The sequence below is a fragment of the Atractosteus spatula genome, chromosome 1, assembly GCF_055471065.1.
Source record: "Atractosteus spatula isolate fAtrSpa1 chromosome 1, fAtrSpa1.hap1, whole genome shotgun sequence".
Taxonomy (NCBI): domain Eukaryota; kingdom Metazoa; phylum Chordata; class Actinopteri; order Semionotiformes; family Lepisosteidae; genus Atractosteus; species Atractosteus spatula.
This window is the reverse complement of record NC_142706.1, coordinates 9,747,346-9,769,897: the sequence shown is the minus strand read 5'-3', so window position 1 is coordinate 9,769,897 and position 22,552 is coordinate 9,747,346. Positions and strand designations below refer to the sequence as shown.

At 35.5% G+C, this 22,552-nt stretch overlaps 1 protein-coding gene across 1 annotated transcript in view; it reads right to left on the bottom strand.

The window, feature by feature from the left end:
• LOC148840567 (phospholipid-transporting ATPase ABCA1) overlaps positions 1 to 22,552 on the bottom strand; it is a 300,212-nt gene that overhangs the window by 35,700 nt on the left and 241,960 nt on the right. The window contains exons 36-41 of the mRNA XM_088932095.1: positions 18,957 to 19,134; positions 18,158 to 18,273; positions 13,490 to 13,634; positions 7,397 to 7,520; positions 4,581 to 4,710; positions 3,721 to 3,841 (exon numbers count right to left, since the gene is read on the bottom strand). Of these exons, the coding sequence (XP_088788221.1) occupies positions 3,721 to 3,841; positions 4,581 to 4,710; positions 7,397 to 7,520; positions 13,490 to 13,634; positions 18,158 to 18,273; positions 18,957 to 19,134 (814 nt within the window). The remainder of the gene's footprint in view (positions 1 to 3,720; positions 3,842 to 4,580; positions 4,711 to 7,396; positions 7,521 to 13,489; positions 13,635 to 18,157; positions 18,274 to 18,956; positions 19,135 to 22,552) is intronic.

Sequence of the window (22,552 nt, the reverse complement as noted above, 5' to 3'; positions counted from 1 at the left end):
GAATCTAAATACATATGAAAAGGGAAGCAGCTGCTTATTAAATACTCTGCAGCATTCACACATTCTGAAGAGTGAAAGGTCTGAGGGGATCCTAGCTGTGTCAGACTGTATTTTTTTTATTTCTACTAGTTTGTTTTGCAATCACTGTCTGCCTGTTTTAATCCTGACGCGCCTGTATCTTGGCACTCACTTGAAGAAAGTCTGGTCTCTCAATACAGACTTCAACATTTAATTCATACTTGTATTCCCCTTATGCATTTTAAATTGTGTTTTGGCACCATAATTACACACTTAATTACACACTGGCATTTAGTGGAAAAATCCACAAAATCCCAAAAGACATGATATTCTCACTTTCCTATTTTCGATAATCATTTACCTGTAAAGAGTATCTCTTCTTTTTCTTTTCCACTTTTGAAAAATTAGGACATTCACATTCTAGCAGCGATTTACAGTATAATGATGATTTGCTCATTCCAAAGACTTGCAATCTCAATATGAGTTTCCTGGTTCTTCTTTCTTGTTTTTACTTGTGTCTATATTATATGGCGATCCCTGGGGGGATGCATGCATACTGTTTTGGATCTCAGGGACAAAACCTGTTACAATTTGAAATAAGGATTTACAGTAAGTGTTAAAGATGAAGAAAAATTCCTGGCACTATATATATATACATTAGGCTTCTGAAAATTCTTTCTCATTGAGCTGTGTCCTTAACATAGCAGCCCCTGATAGACAACATCATATGAAACCTGTCCTAGCCTATTATGTACACTCTCTGGGGGACCTTGGGCACATTTGTGGAGTACCCAGACATGGTAAAGTTTTTTCATTTTTGTCACCATTCTAGATAAGGGTGATCCTTGCTCTTTCCTTGTACTCTTGCTAAATGATAACTTAATTCTTGGCATCTCACAGCCGCAGAAAGAGAATCCTGGCAGGTCTCAATGCAACAAAAAAGTTATTGATGCTACCCTGTGAGACTTCATATTCCCTTCCCAGGCATTACTGAATCTTGTCTTGATATTATTTATGTTTTACTACTATGGATCCATGGGGCCGGTGGCAGACAGAAGAGGCTTGGAATGCTGCTGATGACAAAATGAATTTGTATTGAATATTTATTCCTTTTAAAGGTATAGCCGTTTGACTTTAGGGATACTTTGGTACAAAGTCAGAGGGAGACACCACTGATGTTGGGGGCTGGAGTGATTTGGGTCGAGAGAAATAATGCATTCTTATTAATAGAAATATGTGCTTAAAAGAAAAAAATAATAATATCATAATTAAGCCCAAGAAGAAGAGAAAGCCTTTTTGTCCTTCTTTCTGTTTTGTTGCTGTTTCATTCAACTAAATGAATCATAGATTTTGTTCAGATATTTCAGATATTTCTTGAAGGTACCTAGAGTTTGACCGTAAATCATCTGTTTGTGTAAAGATGCGTTTCCTTGTCTCTATGAGCCAAGAACACGGATACAAATGGTGAATAAATTTAAGTTCTGTCCCCACGTTATTCAATTTCTCATCTACTGTGAACAAAAATAATCAGGTAATACAGTACCTGTACAGTAATGCTCTTCTGTATTTGAATTTGTACCACATAACATGGAAATTATATTTATAAATAAATAAAATAAATATGAACAAATAACAATTTTATGTATCAGATTGATAAAATATTCCCAATGTAATCTAAAGTTAATACAGCATGTTTACATCACTTGGAGTAATGTATAGGATTACTGTAAGCTACTTATTATCTACAGAATACTCAATAGTTTGTTATGGCATACTCTTTCAAAGTATCCCTTCTCACACAGTGAACTGTAGAAAGTTAGATTTTATTTGTTTTGTGCTATCGGTTCACATTTCCCTGTACCTTCCAGTAAAACTGCACAAAAAGTTTTGAAAGTTTCCACTGATGTATAAACCAGCAGAGAAATCTCCTACTGACAGCTTCCCAGGGCTACAACATCTGGTCTCCACTGGTTGTTAATCTTAGGAGTGATTAGCACGCAATCATAGCTGGCAGGCAAACAGCACTAGTGCGTTCATTTTTAGCTGTACCCAAGGCTGACTCAGCCTAAATTGAATTAGGATCAAGATCCAAACTAAACTGATGCACCTGGTTCTATGTACTTCCAAGATAAACTTCCAAGTTGTGTGCTGTTTGGCATTTTCAGCTACTAAAAGGAGAAATTAAAGTTAATAGCCCCAAAAAATGAACTTTTATGTTTTCCTGTTTTTAAACAAAATCAAAGCTCTTCAATGTTGTGTGTGGGAATGTGACCATTTAGCTGTAATAAAGACACCATTACACCTTATCAAATAGACTTAATTCTTCTTAAAAAAACAGAGACGTGGGTTTTATGAAGTAGCCTAGGACTGTAACTTTTTTTCCCAAAACTTAACATATTAACAAAATATGAACATACAGTATCTGTATAGCTTTGTTTCTGTTATAAATACAATTAAACACTTTCAGACATCGATTTGAAAAAAAAATGGTTATTATGTTTTCAAAAATTAATAGCATTGATCAAGGACTTGCCACTGGGAAGACATTTATCTTTGCAAGCTATGTTTTTATGCCACACCAGAGATGATTAAGCCCAAAGTACCAAAGGCAAAAACACCAAAGGCAATGACTCCCTGGTGTCTGTTCCCTCAGCCAAAACCACAAACAGTTAAAAAACAAATTTACAGTCCAACTTTCATCTTAAATCACAATAATGCAGAAGTCCACTTCCTCGAGGAAACAGCAAGGCAACTTTCCCTTCCAGGCTGAGCATGTCTTATCTCAGCATTTGACAGACCTTCACCATCTGGTGATTTTCCCACAGGATCCAGAATTAGCCATTTCCACCCCAAAAGAGCCACCCTTACTCATTACTCCAAGGTTATACATGGGGATCCCTAAAATGTAATCCTTTACACTTATACAGCGCTTTTCTGGACACTCCACTCAAAGCGCTTTACAGGTAACTCGCCACCAATGTGCAGCATCCATGCTGTCATAATGGATCATAATGCTTGAACGTTTTCTAGATAATATCAAGATGAGCCAGTATCCAGTAACAGCTGAAGAGAGAATGTGGAGGTTCCCAATGGTGTTTCTGCTGCTTTGAGAGACCCAGATTAGGGTCATCATCCAGCAAATCTACTGAATGTAAACAGGAGATATCCTTTTCAGAATAACGGACAAACAGCAAGAGACCTATATCCAGAATTGACAACCTATGGACAATCCCAAAACATACTGTATGTAAACATGTATCCACAACTGCAATCAGATAGAGGATACACATGGGACTAGAAATTAAGAAGAAAACCTTCTCCTTGGTTATATCCTTATACCAAAATGGAACTTTGTAATTTACATCCCATTTCATTGTTTAATAAAGATGTGAAAACCATACCTCCTTGACACCGAAAAATGGAACTTCTGAAATTATTCTGATCTTTCACTTAATAAATACAGATCAATTCTTTAGTGTTGCAAATGCATGCTTTTGAAAAGCAGGCTGTGGGTTGTTGATTCTGAGACAAGATTAATTTATTTATCAATCCCATCATTTAGATGAAAAACAACTTTTTTGTACTGTTGTTAAAACGCACAACAACAATGGCTCATATCCTCCTACATCCATCAAAAACATGACAAGAGAACAGTAAATTAGAAAGGAAACAATAGACATAATCCCAGAAAATGTTGTGTACCTTTGTGAGATCACAGATTCTCAATAGGTCTGATTCAACTGGGCTCTGTAACACACGGATACGTTCGCGTGCGACATCTTCATCTTCATCAATGACAGGTTGGGCGACTACATCCACTGCCCTAAGATCACAGAAATGTGAGAAAGCATTACAGCATAGACAATTTCAGTTCAGATTTGAACTAAACTTTTTCAGTATTCTACAGTATAAGTATTGAAAACCAGTGTTTTCTATTGGCATAGCTCCATGTGTTTTTGTAGTCTGGTGAACACTTCTTGAACACTTTGGGAACTAACCTGTCTTTGATGAACAATGTATCTGTTATTTTGGTATGTTCCTTTTCTGGTAGAGTTCCTGAACTCGATACAGGATTCAAGGATAGCGCCAGGCTCTCATACCTGCTTAAAACTAATTGTTCAGTTGTTTGTTGAAGCTTCATCTGACAAAATTTCCATTCTTTCATTTATTAATTGTCCTAAAGATACTTTAAATCAAATTTTCCTCAGTTGTCTTTACACTTCATAATTATAGGATGAATCAACAGAATGTTGCCAAGCAACAGAGGTAGGCTAAATGGTTTCTGCAGTGCCGAAATCAGGCTAATACAGTAAATTTAGAGATCTTCATTTTTAAAAAATAAAATGGTATATTATAATAACAACAATAGATTTTCAAGCTAATTAAACCTTCACAAACCAGGATTCATCTGAATACCACATTTCCTAAACTAAGTGATTAAAGGAACAGAAGCAGTAGTGCAAAGAGCATTTCTTTTTGTAAAATTTATCTCTGTTATTGATTTTAATTCTGGCTTATGTTCATAACAGTACAATAAATCTAGGATATCCTTTTTTCCTTACCTTGGTTTAAAGAAAAACCGATACTGAATAAGAAGAGTTAAGGCAAAGAACACAAGCCCCTCAATACACATTGCAAAGAGGTTCCTCCCCAGCATGTCCCAGTCCAGAGGATTCCGGAAGCGGTCTTCACCTGAAAACAAATCAATTGAAAAAAACGTTAGGGTGCTACATAACCTGCTTTTTCACACCAAAACATTTCAACCATTTTTTGTAATTGCAGTCTTACTAAAAGCCTCGAAGGAGAATATTATCTGATTGTCCTGATTATCTGATGTCCACATGATCGTTTTTTGGCTCATAGAAAACCTGTGCTCCAGTTTCCCACAGTCCCACAGTTCAAACACATACTGTACAGCACTGGTATGTTAATTGGCTTCTGGGAAAATTGGCCCTGGTGTGAATGTGTGCATGTTTGCGTCTGTGTATATCCTGCAATGTACTAGTGTGCTATCCATGGTGTATCCTAATTAGTGCCCGCAATTCTGTATTGAAGAAAGAGGTTAGAAAATGGATGGATGGATATATGGTATAACCATGCCAGAAAGAAATATATATATATTCCAAAACAGATCACCAGAGTACATTTGATATACTGTATATACTGTAAATATATTGTTATAGGTAATTGGAAGCTTCTAACACTAATGAAAAAGCAGAAATTGAAAACCTATATATTCTGAGCTCATACATGTATAAGATACTGTACCTTCCAGAAGAAGTATTTCACTATTAATAGGTAACATGGTAACCACCTCTAGCAACTTGCTGTATTCCTCATGGTTTCGTGCACTAATCTGTTTTCTATGCATTTAGATGAAGAAATATCTGTATAATACAGTGTATGTGCAATCGCTCAGAGAGCTGTTCTTTATCCAACTTCAAATGAAAATCATAAAGATGGCATGATAACACACCACACTGCTACAAAGGAGCTGGAGTATTCATTAAGCCTGAGGAAAAACACAATGCCCTCAAAATGTATTCATACCGCTAATGAAATCGGAAAACAAGGCCACATGCAAAAAGAGGTGACTCCAACATGATAAACAACTTTTGAATTACATTTGAAACAATGTCTTAAATTAAAATTGGGTTTTTTGGACATGGACTTCAGCCTGTTGCTTGGTGTAAAAAAGTGAAGTGCATATTGAGAAAACACTCATGCCAACTATGAAATACAGTAATAGGGGGGTGTATAATGTTTTGGGGTTATGTTGCATCTACAGTATGTGTTCTGGAGGCCTTGTCAAGATAGGGAAAATCATGAACTCCAACTCGAACCCAGATATTCTGGCCAGACACCAGGTTCTTTCTGCCAAAAAGCTCAATCCTGGCCAATAATTGACTTTTCAGCATGGCAGTGACCCACAGCGTACATCCAAAGCTGTGGATCACACAAAATACATGTTTTTACTGTCCATCTCATTCTTCAGGCCTCAATCTGATTGATCTTTTGTGATTCTAACTCAAGGTGGCATATCACTAATGGAAACCAAAGAGTATAAAAGACTTAGATAAATTCTTCATGGAGGAATATTCATAAATATCCCCTCTGAAATGCCTGAAATACTGTATATGAGTAGGGTTAAAATGTAGTGCTTACACATTTTGTCTTATACTGTACAAAGCAGTGATTCACTGACTCCATCAGCAATCCTGGTTTGTGGGATATTACTCCACTCCTGGCACAAATGTAGTGTGGGAGTGTCAACAAAGGAAAAAGAGCTAGTAAACCTTCTTTACGCTCAATATTATATGTATGATGATTCGACATTTTATTTCCCACTCTTGTATACATTTTGATATTCATTTACTTAAGATGTCTGTACACCTATTCATGATCAAAACAGCAGATGTGGAGAGCAGGGTTACACGCAACATCACCATCAGAAAGTTTTTTTTTTACCCTTAATCCTTACACGACTTAAGTCTAAGGATCAGTCGTCTCCATGTTTGTTGAGTGGAAAGGCAGGAGTTATTTTCATTTTCTTGTGAACAGGCTTTCTCCCAACAAGGCTTTTAAGTTATGATTGCTTTCCTGTCATGCTTACTGCCAGCAAATGAATCTTCAGACAGTAATTCCCTGCCATATCATTGCTATAAAATATATTTGGTTGCCTGTCATGGAGTACTGTATGTTTCCTTTCTTTAGAAATAAATAAAGGTACTTAGCCATCAGTGGCATGCAGTATAAAGTGCCTAGACATTTCAAGGTGCTGCGGTAGATGAGCATGCATAAGCATCTTACAAATTTGAATTTCAAAAACTGACAGATGTTCATACATTAACTATTTGGACACTATTACTGTGTGTCCAAAGACAAAAGTGGGCTTTTCGTACTAACCTCATACTGTATATTTGATGGGAGAAGGAGGCTCTAGTGCAAAGCCACACAGCTTCCAGTATTTCACGGTAATGCAGAACTTTGACACAACCAGCACCTTAACTGTTACTTTGATTGTGCCTAATGATCAACTTGAAAACTAAGGAAAAAAGGACCTGAAAGAAGCAAATGTCTGCAATGCTGTGGCACTTAGAGGTAGCAATTCACAATTGCAGTCCCTGAATTAGAATACTTTGCATGGACCTCCAGAGAAAGGAAAATTAAGGTTATGAATACAAATTTTATCCTTTTGCTAATTTCCATTTATGGTACAGCTACTGTATGTTGGTCTTAACACTGCCATGAATGCATAATTTGGTAAAGAATGCATAAAGATGCCCTTGTCTAATTAAGCTATTTAAAGCCTTTTCCCTGTTTTTCTAAACGAACCCTTAGATACATAAAATAATGCCTTTATCAAGGCAAAACTCACCAAACCTTTCAAAAACCGTGGCCATTGCCTGGTTTTTGGCCATGTCAATTAGCCCTCTTCCAAGACAGAAATGTGGGAAAATCAACAGAACCTGCTTCACAATGTCATTGATCTGGGCAATATTCTGTAAAAAAAAGAAGGTTATACTGTCACATGCAGAGCAATCATAGTTCCTACCCATCTACTGTATACCTGCCCCTCAGAGATACAGAAGCAAAGTGGCCTAAGGGGAGAGGAGGAAATGAGCTAATCACTGATAAGAGATTAGCCTCTATGTTACTGTGATACATGCTGGATAATTATACTGCAGAGAACACTTAGAATTACAGCTGCATTCTAAAACACCAACTGAATGAGATTTATCTTAAAAGCAGCATCTCAGTTGAAATTTCTATAAAAAAAATAAATGAGTCAGACCTGTCTCCCTCATTCTCATAACAGGTGTGACAAAACTGGATTTTGGTAAATCATGCATCATCTTAGGAAGGATCATTTTATTCTTTAACTATGTTTAATTTCCAGGTGAGCAGGGGTGTTGGAGCTATTTCTGATGAAGCTTTTATGATTATGCTATATGCTGAAATGTTCCCTATCCTGCAGAAACTAATGAACAGAGGTACACTTCTGAGCACACAGGCCTTAATTACTTTAATGAAGTAGAAATGAAAGCCAGTCCACGGCTGGAAGCTCCTACAGTAGATGGATTTGAAGACCACTTACATTATTAAACAAACAATAATGGCACTTCTGTTTCAGGGTCATGTTCGTGTTCAATGAAAGTTCATGTATTATGCATGCATTTAATTTCAGGTCTATCTTCAGAAGAACATGTTCAGAACAGAAGAATATATGGTTTTACTTTTATTAACCTTTAGCTACAGCATGAGTTTTTTATGCCAGATATTCATGTTCTGACTGACTGTAGCCTGTTGTTCTTTCTGATTCTATCTATAAGCACATCTTTCTGGAATTAAGTTAAAATTCAGCATTTAGAAAAGCTACTGTTCTGTAGGTCTTTTCTCCTTTCAATAGTAAAGTGCTATGGTGGACATCTGCAGTCACAGATTACAAGGAAAAAATGACTGAAAAGACTAGATTAATAATCATGTACCTTACAGTACAAGAGATAGGAAATCTGTTTGACTTAAAGCAGACTGTAATTTATTGCTGAGATGGGTAAGCTATTATACTGTATATCATTTTATCCACAATTCCCCTGCACTAGTTGCATAAATGCAACGCAAATTTGGTGCACAGGTAATTTCCCTTCGGGATCAATAAAAGTCTTATCTATCTATCTATTACATTCCAATATACTAATTGTCACAAAAGCAAATTAAGGAGTCATTTTCTGTTGTCACCTACTGTATTTATTCTAATTCTTACAATAGTTTCAGGCTGGACATTTAAACATTTGAGTTCAAAACGTAGAAATTTCAAACCAGGGTATGAACTTAATATAATAATATTATAGTGAATTAATATTAATTCTATATGTAATTATACTGTATATAATTATACAGCATAAAGAGACTACTTTTGTATTGGACAAAACTAGTAGAAAATAAGGTAAGTTGGGTATTAAAATTTGACTCCTGTCCTTCATTTTTAGGATTCATTTCTCATTGTAAACAAATGCACTAGGACTACAAAATGGATAGATGTTTGCCCTTTATTCCTCCCAGCATGCAGGGGCAACAACATCTTGTTGCTTTTACCATTACATTAGATTTTTTACAGGACAGGGTTGTTAGCCTTGTGTCCAACCTCCAACACGGAGAAGCTGACACCCAACATGGGACACAGACCCACTACCCTGAGACTTGAGTCTCATGCTCTACCTACAGAGCTAGCCGGGGCACCAGGACTAGAGAAAAGGAAAGAAAAATCAATAAAACATCCCTCCCCCACCCCATCTACAGTATATCTTTGTAACTACCTCTTGATTAAATTATCTGTTCTCTATGGGATTCCTAACTTCCTCATCCTACAGCCAGGTGTTTAGCCCTCAACCAAGTGGGTTAAGCCAAAGCTTCTTATGCCTCCTCAATAAACATTCCTAAATGCATTTTCTAATTGGCTTTGGTTGCTTATCATGAAATACAATGAAACTAAAGAACAAGAGTGATATCTCAAACCTTTGGAATGAGATCAAAAGCTGTTTAACCACCAGTCAAATTTGCCATGGTTAAAGAAAATACACAAAGCAGGAATGCTTTGGCAGACCTCTGTCTAAAGGCACACATCTGCAGAACTCAAATTTATAAAATACCTTACAGTAGAAATACTGTTCTTGATGTGGCAAGAATTTCCTACCAATAAAAATATACTGTATACAGTATACTGTATATTAATTTATTCTTTTTAATTTCCTAAATATTTGAAGATGAGAAACTTTGTGATTTGAAGATTGCAACTCATACATTTAATGCACAATCTATAGGTTTCTTCATAACCTTCAGCTTCAGCTAAGAACGAAGCTTTGAAACTGTGAGTACAGCAGGAATAAAAAGTATAAGATACTGCACTTCTGTGACCCTGGATTAAAAAGCCCTATTACAATGGCTTCTGCTAAAGGAAAGCTTTAAGAGAAGTGAAATGAATAGTGAAAACAAATCTTGACTGCTCATCATATTTACTGAATTTTGAGGGTTTTGTGAAGTTAGTCCATTACTAAATAAAAATGTTGGTACCTGTACATATTTGCCTAGCATCTGTGTAGTGAAGCTTCAAAAGAGTTGATAGCTTTGAATATATTTGAAGCTGTAATTTAATCTCCACATTTTAAAAGAACCCTTCACTGCAAAACTTTTGTTTCACAAGAGCTTATCAAATACATAATGTACAGTATGTATTTGCATTTGCATCACTTCCACTTTCAGTACTAGCTGACTTTAGTATTTTCTCCTGGTTCAGCAGATATTAGACTTTTCATGAGATCATCACACTCATTCTTCTGTCAGGAAACCCCATGATAGGAAGGGTCACGTAAATGAGTGCTGACTGCATGCCTTTTCATTACCAATTATAAAAATAGAAAATGCAATGGCATGGCATAATTCATAAGAGGCAGTCTCAGTGCTGACAGTTTTGTAGTGAATTGATCCACAGTCAATCTATAGTCTGTCTGTATGAGTATGTGATTCATGAAAGTTGGATTGTTCTTGACACCATCTCACACATGCAAGCAGGGCTATGTTTGATAGAATCAGCAGGCTGGGAAATAATATCATTGAAAAATATCTGCCCCTTGATAAAATCTGGACATTCAGTAGCTGTGCGAGTACCTGCTATTTTTTATTCTCAAGCTACAGGTCAACTTTTCAGACACACATAGAGAAGTTCATTTTAGCAGTGATTTGTTTATCTAGACTTGCTGCAGGTGCTGAGACTTACATGTACAGTACCAATAATAAGAACACAAAATACAAAGCATGTCACAAATAATCTCATCTGTAGGCACTTCTCTGTGTATGTGAGGTTAGCAATCCCCTAGAACTCATCTATGGAACTCTTCAAGGATCTATCTGAAATAACTCATGCAACAGACTCAATACTGAATGCAATCCCCCACATAGGGGAAGCATTTGCCTTTTGTAAGGCTCCACATAAACATTTGTATGCTACTGTGTTTTTAGTAGCATTGAGTTTGAAGGCATTATGACAATTCTAATGCATACTGCAGATTATTTAAAAAATATGAATATGAGACTGTAGCTCTTGGTTATCTTTAAGGTAACTGAAACATAAGAATTTTAAAAGAGATTTAAACTGATGTGATAATTGTGTAACTTTTATTTTTTTATTAATTGGAATTACATGCTCGGGGGTTTTAATGGTTGAGAGTATTGTTTTCTGCCACCTGACACCAATTAAAAAAAAATACTTTGAACTTGAGAACTACATGTTGAGGCCGAACTCAGTTAATAATGACAATCACAAGCAAATACATTGTAGGGTATGCAGAGACCATCTCTAGATTGTTTTGTTAACAGACCATGATAATGACTTTGTCAAATTCTGCCAGGATAAAGTGACAAAGGTTTTATTTCCTATTGGCATTATTTTGCATTGGAACTACTGACATCATTTCCAATTAAATTTGATACACAAAATACATTTTGCCATTCATATTCTTGTTCATGTCAAAATAGCTTACGGACACTAAACTATTATGAGAGAGGAAAGAAATCTGTAGTCCTCAACTCAAAAATGCAATATTCTCACAGGAATATTGTTCTGGCATATTGAAAAAGGCTTATAGAGATACACTGATAGTAATAAAATGCAGAAGGAGTTTGGAATAGGTTAAATACCACAGGTGTTTTGATGACACACAAACTGTAAAATGAATCCATTTTGGAATTTTAAAAGACATGGTAGGATGGGGGAAGTGAGGTTAAAGGAAAAAAATATGTGTCACCTGGAGAGACTACAATTAAATTGTTCACTTAATTTGGCACACTGGCACATCTCACCGTGCCAGTGGAATTCTTTTAAAGATGTAGACGTGCTGACAAAAAAACAATCCAAGAGTTTTTAAAGTTAAAATGCATTTCCTTTGAAGAAGGATTTTCAATATTTTCTATATCTTAACAGTCTGGGACAGGAAAAAAATACAAATAAAATCAAATAGCCTGTGGAAATTGAGAGACTGCAAGATAATACCCTGTTAATGTCTGTCGAAAAAGAGATCTTTCTTATTGTGGCAAATAGGAAAACAATGGTGTGGTACACACAGGAAATAAATTTATGGAGGCAGTTAGTTCCAGCAGATAAAAAAAAAAACACTGTTGGTAAGATAAGTAAGGAATCAGTCAATTAAATACATGTGACAACCTGTTTATTTGCATTTTTTACAGATTGTGAGACCATTTGGTCATTCACAGATAATTAGCACCAGAAGGTATTCATAAAGTGTTCTTGCTTTTTTCTGTCAGGTATTATTTTTCCAGAAGAGATGAAAAACAGACTGAACCTCCATTAGTAAACCATCTTACTGTATGTCACTGAGTTCAATGGAAATGTAGATTTATTTGTGACTAACATCATGAATTTCCTTTTCCAATACAATGGTTAGGGCCTCAAACCTAAGTTCTGCTAAACAAATATTGTTGAAGATTGCTATTGATCAGAGAATTATTTAAGTCAGAAAAGAAAAACATACTGTACAGTACAAGTGATATGGAGAAGAGATAATAACCCAGCTCTAAAATATAATTACAAGAAGAACAGCCAACAAAATGCCAAGAATATGGTAATACTTGGTTTGCTGGTTCCACTATTTAAAGTAAGTCTGTGTGGCTCAAACATGTGTTACCATCTCAGCTTGCTCACTACAGCATACAATATAACCACCGTGTCTTATTATGTATAGTACAGTATCTTCTTTCAAAAGATACAATTATGGTCAATAACTAGGTAAGAAATCAATGCAAAAATGTTCAGTGATATTCTTACTGAAAGTAAAAATTTTGTTAGGCTTTCATCTCCTTGTATTGCTGCTAAGGAATTTCAGGATTTTATTTCTTGTATTACAAGACAGTATTGCAGACTGTCACTGTAATAATTTAATTAGTGACCATTGTTTCTGCTCTGTTGAGTTTTGTTTCTGATTGTTGAGCTGCATTTTACACCAGCTTTGAGATATTTACTGTATATGGACCTACTGTATTGCGGTTAGACAATTTAATCATCAAAGTAAATTAAATTCAAAGTATACATTGCCTTTGATGCTTATTATTTTTCTTATTCAGGTTAAAGGAACGTCACTTGCTTAGTCTTGAATAGAAGAGATTATGAAAAGATGTGCTTCCATTTACTTTTACTGTGAGACTTTTTTGTCATCTCCTCGAAGTGAATGTGTTAAGATGCTTAATCTTACCACTGGAGCCACAGTGCACTTTCAAACTGTGTTTGCTAATTAAAGTGTATTTATTTAAGAGATACGAACATAGCTAATTACCGTACATTGAAAAGAAATGTGACCTTTTTGTACATTTCCTATTTCAATTCAAGATGCTTTATTGGAAGCTTCACTAAACATTATAATCTAAAATTAACTGGCAGCGGTAGTAGGGGATCATTGCTCACCTTATCATTAAGTAGTTCCATTACAAATGTTGCCACACTCCCATTGATTCCAATGAAGAGGTTGACACATGTCAGTACAACATAGGCTGTGCTAGGGACGCTGAAGATGAATGAAGCTGGATACATCAATGGAGTGATTGACCATCTGAAAAACACACATAGAAACATGTGGCACAAATGATCTGCGATGCATTTGTGTAGAAAAATGAAATACAAAACAAACTTTTGAGGGAAAAAAACAGGTTTGACTAATTCTCATCATATCCCTTTATCAAGGTATATTTATAGTTATACAGCACCTGAAATACAGGGACTTAAAAGAATTCTCCTTTAGAGGACAAATGTGTAAACGAATTGGAAGTGCATTTAAGATTGAGAACAGGAGGTAATTTACACAAAGGTTGTAGAATATGTGAAGAATATATTCAGCTATGATGCTGAGGCTGGTTTTGTCAACTACCAGGAACTACGCAAACAAAAATGGGTCCATTGGCCTCTTTCATTTGTGCCCTTTTTTAAGGTAATTTTGGAATTATGTTTTAGACTGTTTCTGCTTAAGTGGCATAACTGACATCTTGGTATTTTGGACTGAGAACCTATTTAAAGATACCTTTTTTTTACTGTTTTACCAATGATCTACATTTGCCCAGTTTAATCTAAAAGTCAATAACATACACAATTTATGCAGTTATTGCTTTTGTAATATTGACAGCCAAGTGTTCATTTCACATAATTTGTTGTAAGTTAAGAACGTATTACAAATAATTACATGAACCTGTTTTATTAAATAATTAGATTTCTTGTGCTCATAACTGTATTTTTTCTATATTTTGTATCATCTGACTGGATTTTTTCCTTAAAATAATATATATACTTTAGCTTCTGAGTTTTTAACATGGATTAGAAATTCTACAAATCTACCGAATCCTTGAAATGTATAACAGCTTTTCTGATCATGTAGCAAGTGACCTATTGAGAATAAAATCTCTAATTTACTGCAGAAGCTTAATTGAAAGCATTTTATATCCCTTGACAAAGGGTGATGCTGTTATGAAGATACAGCAGCTAAAGCCCATAAAAATCTGATTTAAGGTCAGAGTTCAGGTAAAGCATCTGATGGGTTTGCTGAAGAGACTACAGCTAATTACTGGAAACTACAAACTGTTTTTGGGTGTAAATTTGGAAATGCATTTTAAAATACAAGGCCCGTAAAAATTCAGTGTTAGTCTTTTTTATTAACATTTCGGCCAAAGTTCCTGGTTACTGTGTTATTGTGTTCCTGAGCTACAAAAACAAACAAAAGGCAGGGCTATCATTGAAGCAACATTTTTTTATTTCTCATAATAACAACCTAGGAACACTATTTAACACGAAATCAAAAGATTGTTCAGTTTTGTAGAATAAATAAGTGTCTGTTCTATTCTTTCAGCAGACATACATTTGTTCACTTCTTCCTGAAGACATACAGTATTGGCTAAATTAACGGGAGTCTGTGTGGAATGGTCAGGAGAACAATAAAGACCATCTGCAAAGCGGCAAAAGGGGCAACACGGAGGTAAGCCTGGGCTCAGGGGGTCAGACGATGTCGGGAAGAAACCTATGCCCCCAAGCGCGGAGAAGGCGACCTGGTGCTAGGCGGGTCTCAAGACATCCCTACCCTCAATGCTGAGCAAGGAACAAAGGGTGACTTGGAAATATATAGCCCCACACAAAGACACACTGAAAGGACAAGAAAAGCGCAGGGAAACTAGGAACAGGACAGAGTAGGAGCGTCCTCTAGACGTAGATGGCATGACAGAACCCCCCCCCGCTTCAAGGGCTGCTCCTGACGGCCCAAAAACAAAATGAGCTGCACAGCACTGGGGGGGAGGAAAAACCTCATTTAGCTGAAAGGAAACCTCTGGGAGTCCACGGCTGAGAACTAGCCCCTCCTCCAGAAACCTTTATTGAGTAGAGTAAGGGGAGGCCAGGCGGGGCTCAGGAGGAGCAGGACAAAAAAACCAAAGACAAAACACGTAAAAAAGCACACACAACAAAAATAAACCTGGGAGACCAAGGCAACAAACCATACAAAAAAGACTCACAACAGATACGAAGCAAGAGTCCATGAAACAGGGGTCAGGGAGACAATGAAGTAAGGAAACCAAACACCAGGAGAAAAAAAAAGTAACAACAAAAAACCCAGGAACAAAAAATAGAAAAACACCTCTCACTGGGACAAAAAAATAAGTTCAGCATTCTGTCATGGATGCTGGGAGTGACAACCTGAGGAAAGCCAGGTATTCGTACACAGATGTCTGGAAGGCATACCGCTGAATGACCCGCTCACAGGCACAGATGTCGGGAGTGGCATCCCGCGACTAGAATAGAAGAACTGAAAAAAAAAGTCCCAAAGCAATGAAGGAAAACAAAAACATTCTGTCACGGATGTCAGAACGGCATGCTGTGGAATGGCCAGGAGAGCAATAAAGACCCTATGTGAAACGGCAAAAGGAGCAACACGGAGGTTAGCTGGAAGGTGATAGATTGCTGAAGAGACAGAAGTGGGCCATTTTGTCAAATGAAGGGTTTCAAAACTGCATTGAGAAAAGGGTCTCGTGAACCAGCGAAGAACAGAAGAAAATTGATCATATCATACAGTATGGGAAGATGGTAATCAGTGGGTTTATTGAGGGTCTGCAGAGTGACCCAAAGTCCAAGCAGAAGAACCCAGTCCACCAACTAGTAAAGTTGTTGGTTTATTAAAAGCTATCCTGTAACAAAGAAGAACAAGTAGTGGACAGAAAAGGTAAAGATAATTTAACATCTTATAGACATAAAGGTATGGGTAGTTTCCTCACAACTGTAAGGACTGTTTATGGCCTTATTGCCTAAGAATCAATCCCATTGTGACCTATGGAAGGATGACACCTGGTCAAGAAAAGCAAAGCAGTCAATGGCCATTCGAAGGAGCATTTTGAATATCTATTCCAACAAGAATCCACAGAAATCACTTCCACCTTATAATACACAGAGACAAGCAACTGTACTAATGCTTAGTGAGGTGAAGAAAACCTTTACATAAATGAAGAAAAACAAACCAGTAGGAGGTGATGGGATTCTTGCTGACCTTTTATGCTCTCATCATACAGATCTTGAATAAACAGATAATCTCAAATGATTTTTAGCAATCTATGATTGTGACAAACTTCAAGAAAGGAGGCTATAGAAATTATGTCCATTGCAGTAACATTTCACACACTATTTTTTCATGCATTACCATCTATCTATCCATCCATTTTCTAATCACTTTATGCAATCCTGCGTAATGGGAGAGCTGGAGCTGTCCTAACAAGCAAGGCAGAATACATCTTGGACAGAACGCCAGTCAATCGCAGGGTAACACACACAGACACAAACATGCACATACTCACACCTGTAGTTTTCCTACAAGCCAATTAACCTGTCGGTATGTCTTTGGACTGTGGGAGGAAATCCATGCAAACACAGGAAATACATACAGTACAAACTCCCTGCAGATAGCACCACAGGAATTGAACCCAGGGTCTCAATTCCGAGACAGCAAATCTGACCACTGTTCCACCATCAGGCACTATCAAAATAAATCAACCTTATTTCTGTTTTGCATGCTCTGTGAAGAATGTGCCCATTTATAGTTTTGCCTACTGATATTAAAAATAATCATTTAAATTATTTTTTATTCTGAATGCTTACAGTATGTTAATATACATACAGGCTATTGTAACCCTTTTTCACAGGATACACAAATTACAGGGGACATACTTTCCTTAAAGAAATTGCTCTTTTCCACCTTTAGTAAAATCACTTAACTTGGAAAATCCCTGCTGATGAAAAACTACTAAGAGAATGACTACAAGCATAAAGAGCAAATAAACATCATCTTAGGTTACAGATAACTGTGTACCAGAAAGAGTACAAATTTGTTCCCTGTGGGTTGGATAAAAGAGGAAACGTCTATTTTGTGTACAGAGTAAAATATTGTCATCTTCAAGCTCATCATTCCCTCACACTATTTAGTAATGGCTGCTCAATCCCACCTGTTTTAAGGAGGATGATTAATACCTTTGTCTGTGACTATGTAATGAGCAGATCATAACCTGGGTGACAGCCTGAAATTAGTATACTGCAAACTATACTTTCCTTCTTCATTTTAATCTTCCACTTACTTTCTAGATCTTTCTGTTCACCAATAACATTAGATTATGTACAGTAAGTGTCCTGAAAATGTAGCACTGAGGTAGGCCACCCATCTCCTATATGCTTCATTAAATGATTTTTTTTAGGATTTGTACAGTCAGTAGAAGACAACGTGAACATATTTTTGAATTTTGAATATATGAACATTTATCTATCCATTTTCTAAGTGCTTTATTCAATACAGGGCCATGCAGATTAATTTTCATATATCAATAAACTATTTTTAACTTATTTAATATATGTGGTCTGAAAAGTCTACTTATTATTTTTAGATCATTAAGAAGGGCCACTTTTCATTGTCTACCTCATTAAGCAGGCAAAATACATTAATACAAAGTGCCTAGTATAAATACCGTTAGACTATTATTATTGTTTTTGTTATGACTATTACTGTTGTTGATACTACTACTGCTGTAGACACATTATCAGTTTTTTATATCAGGGACTTACCCATATAGAACTAAAAGAAGGACCAGTGCTGGCAAATTTTGATGTGAAACATATGCTTTTTGTTGGAAACACAGGAAGATGGTGATTACTATCAAACATGGAATGATGTAGTTACACTGTAAAAGAAACCACAATGTTGCATTGTTAGGCAATGATTCTGCACAATCTGCTGTCAAAAACAGTTCTCATTTTTATCTTAAGCACTGCATTTATGAATATTTTAATAACAGTTATGTTATCTTGGTAAAATAAGATAAAACACAAAATTCTTAGAAAGGCAAAAATGAAAAGAAACCTTGTTGTCTGTCAGTTATATTTCTACTCTGTCTTAGATTATATAATGTTACCCTTGAAACATTGATATCGAATGTTAGATTAGATCTTGGCTAATCTTGTAAGATATTGGGTCTTTGATATGAAAACAGTGCCTCAATCTTTGCTATAGATGATTTCAATGATATACAGTATCAGAGTATAAAATAAATAGGTAAAAATCTGCAACAATGTCATTATACTTTCTTCTGATAGTGCCAACACTTGAGATATTGTGATGTTGAGGTTAATCTGACAGCTACATCATTTTAATTACAATGATGAAAAACACAGTGGGCAAAATACTTTATTTCTCCAGGGTGAAGTCAGGTGGGTTATGATAATTCATTTTTACTGTTTGTATATTCAATTTGAAAAGCCCCTGAAGTAGAATATCTTAATACACACCATGACAAATCAGATCAGTTTATATGGAGACATATTCTTCTGGACTTGCATAAGAGTGAAGAAGCATTGAAACACTTACCATATCCCAAGCAAAGTTAGCAACCCAGTAGACACCTGGATTCACACCACTGACAAACTGCAGGTGCTTGGCCTTGGTGACCCTCTCCTGGATCAGGAATAGCACAAAGCTGGCTGGTATGAATGACATTGCAAATATTACACAGATTGACACCAAGACATCTGTGGATGTGGTAGCCCTGCCAAAGGAAAACAAAAACCCGAGCACTTTAGTGAAAGCTTGACATTTTACAAGCAATATCTGTCAAAACAGACGGAAAAAACAGAGTGAACCAGTATAGAGAGCTCAGATTGATTCTCACTCCTTTGGCACACTCCTTTTTTTACTTTGGCACAATTATTTGTTATTGCTAGTAGATTGGAAGCATTTAAAACCTGCTTCAGGTGAATGGATCACACTGCTACTGTAAGTGCAGAGAACTGTTTGGACAATAAGACAATTTGAAGATTGTATTAGACCTTGTTTTGAGTTTCTTGAAAATTTAATTGCAGTACTTTCTATTAACTATTACTATTGACTATTACTATTAACTTCTTCAAAGAAAATTTGTTGATTATAGCCCACAGAAGTTGCTAGAATACTGTTGCAGGACGTAATGGGAAAAAAGCTCCACTTTATAAAAATATTTTATCATAACAGAAAGCACAGTTAGGGTTTGTTCTCAAATTAATATTTTCAGTTAGCTAATTGTGATGTGAGATTTCAAAAGTTTTCTTTTAATTAAAATTAAGGACACATAATCTAAAAATGTAATTTAATTAAACTGTAATAAATAGTACAAAATTCATTCCATGTCCTGGCAAATTAACCTTTGCAATATGTCTGTTCCCAGAGTTAAGTGCTTGTTTCCAATAATTTAATGGAACAAAGAACAAATGGATCAAACTCTCCAGAAGGTTTTCAGTGCAGAAACACAATTCCTCATATTATTTTTACCCATTATTTTCTACTTAATGGAATTACTGTATATTACTTTCTTCAGAATAAAACATCCACAAAAGAAGAAACGTTCTAATGACTTTTCTGCAAAACAAAGTAGAAGTGGCAGTGTAACATTAAACTTTATTGACCACACTGTAGCTATAGGCACAAGGTTACCTAATATTTAATGAAGATGGGGAGTGAAGAGCTGACACACAGAAAAATTAAATCTAAATATCCCAAAAATATTTTATATACAGTACATATAAAAGAACTGAACATATTCTACAGGATCAGATGACAAAATAATATTATTTGCCAAAAAAACAAAAATGTGTCCACCTAAGGCAGCAATCTTACTACTAATATTCATTGCTTTCTGACGTATCCACCTTCAAGAGATATACAGTAACCTCATAGAAAAAAGATCTGTCTTGGTAGCATATGAGCTTTGTCATATAATGTGGCACTCTGGAATGTGTTGCCATTTCTGTTTTAATATTCTGTCAGTTTCGAAATGTTGCTAGTCTGTTTGAATAAAAATGTTTCTTTTTTAGTTCCCCAGTGGTCAATATATCTGAGATCTTGTGGTTTTCAAGCACACATAGAAGAAAAACACACTGAAAATACTAATACCTTACTGTGGCCAGGCCTGTCTGGCAGTTTTTCTTTTTTGTCCAATATTGTGATTTAATTCTTTTTAAATATGGTTTAACATCTATATAAGGGCTTGTTTCAAACCACCCATCCCAATCCATTCTGTAAAATTATGATACTTTTCTACATTAGTAAAAATCAACATACTGTATTTAGGAAGTGTTTACAAGGCGCAAAGGAACAAGTAAAGGTTTATTTCATGCTGAATGATAAAAAAGGAAACACAACGTTTTGGCTCTGGAACCTTCTTCTGGTGTTTATATGATGCCTTGATTAGGCCTCATTAATCATGTTGAGTTAATGTTGGGTGCTACAAGAGAAACATTCCTGCTCTAGAGGTAGCGCTAGAAGGGCAACAATAGGAATTTTATTCTTAAAAAGAAATTTGTTTTTTCTTGGCCCAGGAAGAGGATTCCATTTGTATATGACTGATGCATTAAAAGTGTTAAAAATACTGAGACATCAATCCAGGAGACATTTTCAAATTCAGGTTAACAGAAGGACCATAGGACCTGTCAACAATATTCAGTTTGGGAACATTCAGGACAGTTAATGGAGCACATTTCTTAACATCTCAAGTGTGGAAGTCTGGAACCAATTCCATAGTCATTCTATAGTCATTGGAATAGTCAATGTTGTTGGTGATTCAACAGGATCCTTTAAGAATCAGTTGAATAAAATTGATAAAATATTAACCTACATGCACTGTAGTAGCAATTATATATTTGTTTGCATTTTCTTAATTTATTAATCCTCAGGGTTTATGCATTTCATAAAATGATTTAAGATATCAAATTAAGATATCACTGAAATTGTAAAAAAGCATTGTAGAACTATAGATCAATTGATACCATTTCAATATGAAACACCACTTTTAAATTTAAAACATTACCACTCAACAGGATTAGCACAGTTCTTGTATATTCTGTTACCATTTAACTATGGCTCCATTCCTCCAGTCCCTTAATTTTTAATGCAATAAAAAGCTTTGTCTGTTAATTTATGTTTAAGAAAAATAAAGAGGTAGGTGTGAATATTTTATATTCAGTGTTTTTCAAAGAGAAACTTGAAAGAACCTGGAATGTTGCCTTGGCAAGGGATATTCATAAAGTCATTGCACCGGCAGATACAGTAATAACTGTACCTTCTAATGCCTACCTTGGAATTCTGAGGATCTGATATGTAACTACTGTATGATTTTATTAAAAGGAAAAAAGAAGAGAAAAAAAGCCAGATTCAAACTCTCTCCTAATTTTCTTGAGTTACACCCCACAGTCACACTGTATCCTTAGATTTTCATTCATTGTCTTTTAGAAGACATTTAGTCCACTGTATGTCTTTAAAAGTTGATCTGAAATTGAAGTTACATAAGAAATCCTAAATAATCCTAAACATTTTACCATTGAAATGCCCTTGTGGTGTATACTTAATTAGGCATGAATAAAACTGCATTTTAATCATGCCGTGAAGGTACACACTCTATTTCTTCTGACATTACCGACTACCTGCTGTGTAATTAACATATTAAATAAGTTACCAACATGTGCAAGGTACTGCATTTATCATTGCAAGCTGGATTCAATTAAGGCATATAAATATTAGATAATTTACACAGTGTGTAGCTCCAAATTCCAACAGGTTTATTTAAACTGGCTCACCATGACTAATGCATATTTGATCCACTAAAGCTCCCTAGCATTTAATTTTAAAAATATACAACAAAAATACAGAAAATATAATGAAACTTGGAAACAAGGGATCGGACATATAGTCTCTCCCCTATACTTTTGGTTTTTGTTTAAAACATGAATGCATTACTTTTTCTCAATGAAACATCCTAAAATCCTAAAATTAAATGAAAAAAGGAATACTATAAAATGAAAACAATATACTGTATCGTGAAATGGAATTTAATTTCTTATATGGTTTCAGTATGGAATGTAGTACAAGACCTTATTAATTAAACTCTCCACACATATTCACTCATTGAGAGAATGCTGAACAACCATAAAAAGTAT